General features: G+C 41.0%; 1 protein-coding gene across 2 annotated transcripts; it reads left to right on the top strand.

Moving 5' to 3' along the window:
• Positions 1-425: 425 nt before the first annotated feature.
• Positions 426-11,347, top strand: csf1ra (colony stimulating factor 1 receptor, a). 2 transcript variants are annotated; one of them, XM_020645290.3, is made up of 22 exons: positions 426-676; positions 918-1,044; positions 2,904-3,188; positions 3,377-3,664; positions 3,751-3,887; positions 3,974-4,139; positions 4,230-4,431; positions 4,829-4,944; positions 5,102-5,213; positions 5,368-5,567; positions 5,871-5,962; positions 6,087-6,213; positions 6,402-6,506; positions 6,715-6,825; positions 6,982-7,144; positions 7,243-7,325; positions 7,427-7,530; positions 7,926-8,048; positions 8,146-8,257; positions 8,344-8,443; positions 9,472-9,583; positions 9,929-11,347. In XM_020645290.3, the coding sequence occupies exons 2-22, from the start codon at positions 993-995 to the stop codon at positions 10,073-10,075; spliced, it is 2,937 nt and encodes a 978-aa protein (XP_020500946.2). In that variant the 5' UTR covers positions 426-676; positions 918-992; the 3' UTR covers positions 10,076-11,347. The 2 variants fall into 2 exon arrangements, with proteins under 2 accessions (XP_020500946.2, XP_065815055.1); XM_065958983.1 differs by lacking the exon at positions 426-676 and having other exon boundaries at positions 709-1,044.
• The last annotated feature ends 138 nt before the right edge of the window (positions 11,348-11,485 follow it).

Genomic DNA, 11,485 nt, shown 5'->3' with positions numbered 1-11,485 from the left:
AACTAAACTAATGAAAAAAGTAATTCTGTTTCAAAATAATTCCTTGTGGCCTCTTTAATAGAAAAGAACAATTTCTGTCGTTAATATTCAGCGGTGTCTTGCTCTTAGCTAACCCTAACCCATAACTTACAGGAAGAGGATACATCTACCCCTGATGACTTTTTTCGCTCTCCTATCTGTGCCTATCTTTCTCTGACTCCTGAGTCAGTTTGTAAAAGAGCCCTTTGATGCTGCCTCCCTCTCCCACAAACCCATGCTCCCCTTTTTAGAAAAGCCTCGCAGCTATGGTTCAACAGAGATGGAGGTGATTAGTCTCACCTCAACAGATGTCTCGGGAGAATTGTGCCTTTCTATGGCAAATTGGCACTGGCTCATTAATTTGTTGAGCGTGATATGCTGATCCGCCTCCTCACACACACACACACACACACACACACACACACATACATACACACACACGCAGTTCACTCCACCCTCCACCACTTGCTGTCTGAATGATTTTATGTTTGCTGTGTGACTTCTGTTGTGAAGAAGAGGCTGTAAACAAGCAGAAGGGAGAAGAAGGGCTGAGGCTCACAAAAAGGGAAGAAGGGACTCTTGTGTCCTCTCTGGACGCTGGAAACATCAAACCTGGGGAAGTTATCCAACACCCCATTTTAACTGAAGACTTGTGCACGTGAGTTCATTTGAAATCAATGACTGATGCTACCATTATCTCATAATTAAGCAGCATCATATGGTGCTGTGATTTTATTTTATTTTTTTAAGTATTTTCTGCTGTTTCGTAATTTAAATGTACAAATAGATTACTCAAATAGGAGCAAACAGTCAAATCTGCTGTGACCATTCAGAAAAGAGAAGTTATGAGGGCTGATGAGTAACAGCCAAACTTCTCATTTCTCTCTCCAATGCCACAGATCAAAAGAAGATTTTTTTTTTCTTTGCACACCTGAACATCAACATTCAAACTTTCCGTTTGGAGTTGATCCAGGATGCAGTCCTACCTCGCTCTGCTGCTGGGGATTGTGGCTTCGGCTGCTTCAGGTAAGGTTCCAAAACTGTGTTAAGGGTTTCTTTATTTACTTGTCTTTTCATGGCAACTGTTGGTTTAAATGTACAATCCTAAGACTTATTTTGTTTCCATGCTGATTTAAAAGATCTATTGTCTCATTAGTAAGAAAATAACTTGAAAAGGTTTAATAAGTCAATTTTTTGCAATTCAAAGATATTTTTAAATGTATTTATCTGCACAACAGCTGACCTGCTATTTCACTCAAACATGACTTGCATGAAGCTTTCATTGCACATTTCATGTCATGATCTCGTGGTCAGTGCAGAGGACTTAGAAACACTGACTGCTCCTTCACCTAAAATGTGACACTCTATTGTGTCTGGTCATTGTCTGGTGATTAGTTGTTTTGGGGGCTTGTTCTTGTCATGCTTTTTTTTTTTTTTTTTCACCATTTTGAATTGGCTCTGAACAAAACATATATGAGTATCGCCTTTTGGGCATCAATTTGTTCATGTCTTTGGATTTGAGAACATAAAGGCATCTGTTGTTTGGGTTAATTTTGGCTGAGTGGATTAGTTTTGCTTTCTGCTAGATCACTGTCTGAGGTGTATTTGGGGTCATTTTGAGGTTGGATGAATAGTTAATTTAGATCAACTGATATTTTCGGGGAAACAAACATGTTTACACCAACAATCAGGAGGCTCAGATTGATTTCAAACTTTTAACTTTCATTCTCAGTCTCTCCCTGTTGACTTGTCAGCTGTGAGGAAAAGAAAAGTGCTGATCATTGAATCTCAGTTCTGCTTCAAGCCTCAAATCACCCTGTCAAAACGTTTGAACGAAAAACCTTTATAATCATTACCAGGAGTGTAAACTCCACTTTTTACGAGAGAGTGCTTGGTTAACAGAAAAGGCACGTTCAGGCCCTGCAGTTTCAGTTATTTTTGTAGTAGCCCACCCCATTACAAAATGAAATTATTTGTGCAATTGAAACTTCCCAATCCACATCTAAGTCATCAAAGAGAGCATTGTTCTTTAGCCCTAAATCTTTCTTCTACGCTCCTTGAGGGTGATAATCTGCTTCAAGCAGTGTTGCTTTTATAGATGAATGAAAAATGTTTCTCCCTCTTCCATGCGTACATCTTTGATGTGCCTCCTATTTCTAGTCTTTGGTTGAAAAAAGTTGAAATGCTACAATTACAGATGAGAGACTTAGCATTTTAACAGTTTAATCTTTAAACGTTATATCTCCAATCTTAATTTAGGAACATTGTAAATAAAATAAAAAAGCAAAAGTGAGGAAGATTAAGATGTTTATGAGTCGCCATGTCTTCCATCTATTCCCTAAATAATATACTTTTTTTCAGAAATCAGAATCTGAAACAAAGTCTTCAGTTATCAAGGAGAAAAAACACAGAAATAACAACTACATCTAGTCTCTCTGCACCTTTAAGAAAAAGCTAAAGACCCAGCTCTTTCATGAATACCTACTAACTTAATGATGATGGGTTCGATATCGTTGATGATGATGGTTGTCACGATTGTTTTTGTTTGATAACGATGACTTATAAGATGGTTTCTATACTGATTAGAGCTCTCAAGAACTGTCGTCAATGTTGTGCTTTGCCTCTGTGCGCTGCCTGTCAGCACCTGTGTGTCCAATCAGACTCAAAGCTGATCGTTTGCTCTTACTGACTTTGTTCCCTTTTTTCTAGATCCTTGCTTGTGTTGTACTTACTTTTTGATGTACGTTGCTTTGGATAAAAGCGTCTGCTAAGTGAATTGTAGAATTGTAGAATTGTAGTTGAATTAATTTGTTTCCACAATCTTTATGTGCTTCCATTGCCAATAAAGTCATTCATGAAACTGTATTTGTATACCTTTTTATCAGAATGGAGGCGTCCCGTGATCATGCTCAACTCTAAAGTGGTGGGCAGCTCTGAGGTGGTCGTCCGACCTGGGATCCCTTTAGACTTGAGGTGTGAGGGTGATGGGCCTGTGAACTGGCAGACCAGGCTCGCTAAACACAAACGCTTTGTTTCCAAGGGCAATGGGAAAGTCCGCACGTTAAAAGTGGAGCGTCCCTCTGCAGAATTTACTGGAACATACAAGTGTTTTTACACTGCTGGATCACAGCAGCATGAACTGACCTCCTCAGTACATGTGTATGTAAAAGGTGAGCTAAGAGGGTCTTTGTCTTCTCGGCAAACATGCTTTGATTGGTCATTGACCACATTTTTCAGGATTGTTTTTTTCTTTAATTTAAATGTTTAAATTAATTTTAATTTAAATTTTTTTCTTTAATTTAAATGTCATAAAAGTCCCTCTTCCTCTGATCTATTAACATGTTCATGTATTTACCAGATCCAAACCGTGTGTTCTGGACTAGCAGCACAACCCTGCGTGTGGTAAGAAAGGAAGGTGAAGATTACCTGCTGCCATGCCTGCTGACTGACCCAGCAGCAACAGACCTTGGCCTCCGCATGGACAATGGCACCACCGTGCCTCCAGGGATGAACTTCACCGTTTTTCGGCACCGTGGTATTCTCATCCACAGCCTGCACCCCAGCTTCAACGCTGACTATGTGTGCACAGCCAAGGTTAACGGGTTGGAGAGAACCTCCAGGGCCTTCTCCATCAACGTCATTCAGAGTGAGACGCCTTGACTGAGAAGAATGATTACCAAAGCTGTGATTGAACATTTCTGATACCCATTTCTGATTATTTGATTACTTTAGAGCTTCGTTTCCCTCCGTATGTCTTCCTTGAGACGGATGAGTATGTGCGCATAGTTGGGGAGGAATTAAAGATCCGCTGCACAACACACAACCCAAACTTCAACTACAATGTCACCTGGAAATACACCAGCAACATGGTCAGTATGAGGCAGTTTTGGAGTTTTCTTGATTGTGGTAGTAGTGAAAATTTAAACTGAGATGATATTTCATCTTTTGGGTTCAGAAGCCAACGATAGAGGAGAGGGTACGCTCCAGTGGAGAAAATCGTCTGGACATTCAGAGCATTTTTACCATCACTTCTGTGAACCTTAAAGACACAGGAAACATTTCCTGCATTGGAACCAATGAAGCAGGTGTGAACAGTTCAACCACGTACCTGCTGGTTGTAGGTAAGCCGAAGAAAATGCTGTTGCCATGTCTTATACTGGTTTACCTTGACTGGTCTGCTGAACACAAACTGTTTTGATTCTTCTCACCAGACAAGCCTTACATCCGGCTGCTGCCCCAGCTTTCCCCCAAACTGGCACACCAGGGTCTTTCAGTCGAGGTGAACGAAGGAGAAGATCTGGAGCTCACTGTTCTCATTGAAGCGTACCCCCAAATCACAGAGCACCGATGGCACACCCCAACATCTCCCAACACGCCCACGCAGGAGCACAAACTCATCAGATACAACAACAGGTACACACAAAAGACCAGGGAGGGTGTTTCCAATAGAAAAAAGTGGTTGCCAATTATTCTTTCTAATTACTCTAAGATGTCAACATGTTTTTTTTACCAAATCCAACAACAACGATTGAGTTTACTACAGGAAGGGGAAGCTACTCGGGTTAGAAATGTGCTGTGAAGGCATCTTGGTTGAATTTGACCAGGAACTTCAAGGTCATTCTATTTTCATGGTCAAGAAACCCTTGAGAATGTTCTTCTCCTTTTTGACTTGTTGACATAAGCGGCGGTTGTGGATTGGAAAAGTCTGAACACTCGCCACAGAATTAGTCATTTCAGATCCTGCAGACGTTCCCCTTTTTCTCATTTTAAAATCATTTTGGGTGTTTTTTTGTTGTTGTTGTTTTTTTAGATATCATGCTACCCTGCAGCTGAAGAGAATGAATGCACAGGAGCAGGGACAATACACCTTCTTTGCCAGGAGCAACTTGGCCAATGCATCCATCACATTCCAGGTCCAAATGTATCGTAAGTGACTTATTGTAAACAGAATCAAATCAGTTCACATTATTCATGGTGTGGGGCAAAAGAAAGTTCTCTCAGGTGAGACAGAAATAAGAGTTTACTTAAAAATCTGATCATTTCTTTGGGTCTTTCTTTTTCTTAATTTTCTCCTCACTGGCAGAGAGGCCTGTTGCTGTTGTGAGATGGGAAAATATTACTACACTCACATGCACCTCTTTTGGTTATCCTGCTCCCAGAATCATCTGGTACCAGTGTTTTGGGATACGACCAACGTAAGTGAAAAAAAAAATAGTAATTTAAGTTGGTGTGTAACTCTGCAAATTGATACCATTTAGCAAAAAGTTTACTCCACAACATGAGCACAGCAATTTTCATCATTGTCCCCCTGGACCTCTGTCTGAGTGTTTTTCTGCTTCACTGAAACAGGTGCAATGAAAACACATCAGGGCTGCAGTTGGCGACCCATCTCCAGGCGCCCACTGTGGAAGTCCAGAGGGAGGAGTACGGGGCTGTGGAGGTGGAAAGCGTCCTCACCGTAGGGCCGTCCACCCGCAGGATGACTGTCGAGTGTGTGGCCTTCAACCTCGTTGGCGTAAGCAGCGACACTTTTGCCATGGATGTTTCTGGTTAGTGATAATTCATCTTCATTTGTTATTTTCCAGACTGTGACCGCAGGTACTAGACTTCTACTTACACTCTGTGTGCAGTCACGTGTGTGGAGCGCAAACCAAATCGAATGTCTGATTTGTGCGATTATTGTTGTCATAGTCAGATGATCCCTTTATTTCCATTGTCATCGGCGAAGTGCAGTTGAACATTATATAAACATCCTGACATTATAAAACATCCAACAAGGGAAATCATCAGCTTGTGCGACATACTTTTAATTCTGAATCCTCCGGGGTAACTGATCTTTTCTGATCATGCAGACAAACTTTTCACTTCAACCCTGACTGGAGCAGCAGGGATTCTTGCCATCCTGCTTGTGCTGCTGGTTTTTCTGTTTTACAAATACAAGCAGGTAAGGTGTACTATATTTCTATAGTAACTCCAAAACACATGTTGTCTAGAAGTTGCCTAACTTGTAAAATACTGTAAACTAACCTAACCTAAAGCGCCTATTTCTAACATTTTTTTATCCCCAGAAACCCAGGTATGAGATCCGCTGGAAGATCATCGAGGCAAGAGATGGCAACAACTACACCTTCATTGACCCTACTCAGCTGCCGTACAATGAGAAGTGGGAGTTCCCAAGAGACAAGCTGAAGCTAGGTTAGCATCATTTTATCCTAAAGTTACTATATTGCTCTCATTTTAAAGTCAGTTGTGGTGATTTTCTACTCAGGCGTTAAAGAAAAGTGAGTATAAACATAATAGAATAAGAAAAAGGATTAAAAAAAAAAGGTCTGACTATCACTAACAGACCTTGTTATACTCAAAATGCATTTTTTTCCCACCAGGAAAGATCCTTGGGGCAGGAGCTTTTGGAAAGGTTGTTGAGGCCACAGCATATGGTCTCGGAGAGGGGGACAACGTGATGCGTGTAGCAGTGAAAATGTTAAAAGGTGAGACCTTAGCTTTAACAGAAGGATCCTTGTTGACATGAACAAATCAGAATGACAAGCCAATCTGAAAATGTTCTAGATTTGGTGAAAAATGTATCTGATTAAGATATTTGAAGCTGCCCTATAGTGACATCCTAAAACACTATTTCACATAATCAGACATAGCTGCGGATAAAATGATGACAATCTGCATTTTGTGTTCCTGCAGCGAGCGCCCATTCCGACGAGAGGGAGGCTCTTATGTCCGAACTGAAGATCCTGAGCCACCTTGGACACCATAAGAACATTGTCAATCTGCTGGGAGCCTGCACCTATGGAGGTCAGACAGCATCCTCTGTTCTGTATCATGTACGATAAAGTCAAACTATTGTTTTGTTTGTGACAGCTCATTTCAGGTCATGGACTATGTGCGTACTTGGTTTAAAAAAAGTTCACGTCTATGAAAAGTTGGTAACATGATATTCTTCCTCACCAGGACCAGTGCTTGTGATCACAGAGTACTGCAGTCTTGGTGACCTCCTGAACTTTCTGCGCCAGAAGGGAGAAACCTTTGTGAACTTTGTAATGAACATCCCTGACGTCACAGAGAACTCAAATGACTATAAGAACATCGGCACACAGAAACCGTTCATAAGAAGGTACTTTAACATACATGCGCTGTAAGAAAAAAAAAACATCAGTCAACTATTTGTTTCTGCAGACAATTAAATGTTTCTCTCTTTTCATCATCCAATAGTGACAGTGGGATCTCCAGTACATCCTCAAGCAGCTACTTGGAGATGAGACCCAGCTACCCAACCAATGTGGAATCATCTCGAGGTGAAATTACAGCGTGCAGTTATTATACAGCTTTATTTAAAACAATTGCAAGAGTGTGTTTATTTATGACCATTTGTTTTTTTGCCTGATTTTGTGCTCAGGCTCCTTATGTGAGGAGACTGCTGACTGGCCTCTGGACATTGATGACTTGCTGAGGTTTTCCTTTCAAGTGGCTCAGGGACTTGACTTCCTGGCAGCCAAGAACGTGAGTGATTTTAAGAACTGCAACGTTTTTAATGTGCAAATATTAAAAAAACAGAAATAACTACTGGAACAATTTACAGCAGTGGCTATGTGCTGCCTAGAAAGTGGGGATTACCCAGACAACAAACAGAATGTTGACCTAATCTGCATGAAAATGTATTGCTATTTGTAGATTATGATGAGTGAAGGGTGTGAAATCTTTCATGTGGGGGTTATGTGGGGAGTTTCCCCCTTACATTCTTCAAAATTACTTGTTGTAGCTTGATCATCTTCATTGACGTTAAATACACGGCATTCAGTGACCTTGATGTCTTACTCTCTTTTATTAGACGAGACTATACCCTGTGTTAAATTGTGTGTGCGGGTCTGTGATTGTGTGTGTGTGTGTGTGTGCAGTGTATTCACAGAGACGTAGCTGCCAGGAATGTCCTCTTGACCGACCGCAGAGTGGCCAAGATTTGTGACTTCGGCCTGGCACGAGACATAATGAATGACTCCAACTACGTCGTGAAGGGCAATGTAAGCCCTCAAAGAAATTATTTGAAACATTAACTTCATTTTAACCAATTCATTATCCAACAAATATTGTTTGTGTTATTCCATTTTGTGTGTGAAGGCCCGTCTGCCAGTGAAGTGGATGGCTCCGGAGAGTATCTTTGAGTGTGTTTACACCATCCAGAGTGACGTCTGGTCCTATGGCATCCTCCTATGGGAGATCTTCTCTTTAGGTTCAAACACATTTATACATATCATACACACATTTGTCACGATATGTCCGCTTAAATAACAGCATAAAATATATATCCTACATTAGGCAAGAGCCCCTACCCCAGCATCGCTGTGGATTCCAGGTTCTACAAGATGGTGAAGCGAGGCTACCAGATGTCCCAACCAGACTTTGCCCCACCAGAGATGTAAGCTCCATCCTTCAGCAACATTACATTTTATTGCCTTCTCCTCACATTTTAAAGCTTTATTTTGTTCAGCTTATGCTAATGATCTATTTAATGTCACCTGACTCTCAGTTGAGTTTTATAGGAGTATCAAGTGACTCTCAGCTGTGCTTTTACAAGTGAGTCAATGGTAATAATGGACTTTTTTTATCAGCCTGTAAAATGTTTGTACTCAATTTATCTGACCCTGAGGAACAGAGATGTTTTCTTGCAACCTGCTGCTAACATGTAGTGACAACTACTAACATTAATCCTGATATTAGCTTTAACAATGACTGATCTGTAAAATAAAGTTGACTTCAATATTGCACTTTTGACATGCTACCCAAATGTTCATTATGACTGAACAAAGATCCCCTTTTTCTTGACCAGTCGTTTGCTTATACACCATCTGATGTAAGTGACACATGAGGTAACCTCATAAAGAACTTTCACCGTCCCTAAATTCTTGCTTTGGGTTTCCTCTAACCCCAAAGTAAAAAAAATAACAAATACATTAAACCCAAACTCCAAGCCACTGAAATGAGAAAATTAAGACTTTTTATCTAAGTATCTTAAAGGCCCCTTACTGTACATCTTTGAATCCTCACCACACAGAATAACTCTTCTGTGGAGACGGAGAGGACTAAATCTGAGTCAGGGCCTAATCATCTGTTGTTCTGCTGTGAGTCAGGCCTCAGTTCTGCCTGTTAGCCACATGATCTCAAAGCCAGGAAGCCATGTAACTGCTATTTCACGGCACCGAAATCGAACTGGAGGGGCAGGGGATCTTATGAACGAGTCCCTTGTGAATTTGCGTCAGTGCCTCCATAGGCCTCTTCTTATTGATCTAATTCAACTTTATACACTTCCTTGACATTTAACCATAAAGTTTGAACCTTGGGGACACAGCTCGGCGTGTACGTAAGACCTTTCACCGATTCTTTCCTATTTGTTGGAAACTAAAACTGATCTGTATTTTTTGTGGTTCATTTTCTTTTTTGTTTCAGTTACATGATCATGAAAATGTGCTGGAATCTGGAGCCCACAGATCGTCCTACATTTAGCAAGATCACACAGATGATAGAAAGACTACTTGGGGACCAACCAGAGCAGGAACGGGTGAGTCAGTAGAAGCAAAGTTCAGTAACGCTAGTCAGTCTTTACCAAAACTGTCTATGGGACAACACATGATACTCCAGCCAAAATGCTTTGGGGAGAAACCCTCCCCAAAGTGACAGCAGACGTATCTTTGCTGTCAGACTAATTAAATGGATAGTTCATATGTTCCCTGAGGAGGATTTTTTCAAACACTACTATTTTCTGCAACAAAAAACTTCCTGTATCCCACAAAAGATGAACAGAATGTGATGTTTTAGAAGCTAGTTGTTATCAAACCATGATGTCTTGATGGAGCCTTTGGCTTTCTTGGATCGTGGCTGACAATCCTAATGATCCTTTCCACAGCTAATCTACCAGAATGTGCAGCAGCAGGTCACGGAGGGTGAAGTGTGTGACGAGCCCAAGTGCTGCGACGGCCCCTGTGACCAATCTTGTGACCACGAGGAAGAGGAGCAGCCTCTGATGAAGACCAACAACTACCAGTTCTGTTGAAGGCCCTCAGCCACAGACCAACCAGCCAACCAATCACTTATCAGCAAGTATCAGGAAAGTTGCGATGTAGCTGTAGCTCGCTGTCAGAGCACCACAGCTCCTTTTAACTTCCAGACAGTCGCAGAGAGAGTCGCCCTCAGCTATTTTTGCCTGTCGTGCCTGCTCGCCAGACAGACAAGTAGCTGCAGCAAGCATGTGACTTGCTTCTGTGCAGACCATGACTAGAAATTGCCACATCTAACTGCAGACATGAAAGGAGGAAACATGTCAACAAACCCCACAAGCATCCAAAGTTTTACCTTATCCTCATGGACTGTTTGTCACTCCTTCTTTTGTGTATTTATTGTATAATCTGTTCATCTAAAGGAGGATGTGTTTGTCCCTTTACCTGAGAGGGTTTTTATTATATATATATTTTACATTATTTTCCTATTTTTTAATACTGCCTCACAAGAGTGGATGTTTTGTTTCTTGTGGAGATTCAGTCATTTTGTCAGCAGGTTCCCTTCTTTTTCACCATTTTCTTGCATGTGCAGTTTCTCGGAAAAAGCAGTCACAGACACTGGATCCAAACCCACAAGAGACACTTTTCTTGCTCTAGACAAGTTAGGTTTTATTCCCTCATCACCTTAATTGAACATTCAGACAGTGCGAGTGTTGTCTTCTGTTTGAAACATGCTAACTGGACCGTGGAGAAGGCAAAGAATGATCATGTTGTTTTCTTCTCTGTGCTTTGGTCATAGCTGTTACTCTTGTGACACAACAGCAGCAGTTGTCAGTTGGTGGATACATGTGATTGTTTCACTTCGATCTAATGAAGCAGTCTTCTGTGATGTTGCGAGCAGGGAATACAACTGAACTGAGCAAGGAATCTGTTGTGGATCAGACGAACAATGTGAAAGTAAATCTCATTTCCTTTGGGGTTAGATAAGTTTAAGGGTGTACAGAATGCCTCAGTGATGTCTATATGTAGCAGTCAGCTTACACTGCCAACTGTATGAAGACTTTAGAAAAACATATAAGCTATTCAAGATACAGGCCGCTAATTTGTGTAATAATCGGCATTTAAAATGTGCTTGCATTTCAATGAAACAAAAGACAGATGTCTAATAATGTACATATCTCGTGATGTAAATCCAGAATTACCTTTATTTTCGCATATATGTTGTAGAGTTTAGTATTGCATCAATATTTCATGTATCAGTCGTGTTTTGTGTGCAAATAAGTCAATTCATGAAAAAAAGCTGCCAATAAAATGACTTAAAAGCTGAAGGTGAAGGTTTGCCACTGGAGCTCAAGACATGTAATGTTCATACTACACTGTGATTTGGTGAGAGGAGCTTCTCAACAAGGTTTGTGGAAGTTCACCATGCTGATAGAAACTGTCCTGCAGGCAAGTTCTTCTCTGCT

Source organism: Labrus bergylta, chromosome 9, assembly GCF_963930695.1.
Source record: "Labrus bergylta chromosome 9, fLabBer1.1, whole genome shotgun sequence".
Classification (NCBI taxonomy): domain Eukaryota; kingdom Metazoa; phylum Chordata; class Actinopteri; order Labriformes; family Labridae; genus Labrus; species Labrus bergylta.
Note: the sequence above shows the minus strand (reverse complement) of the source record. Positions and strands in the feature narration are given on the sequence as shown.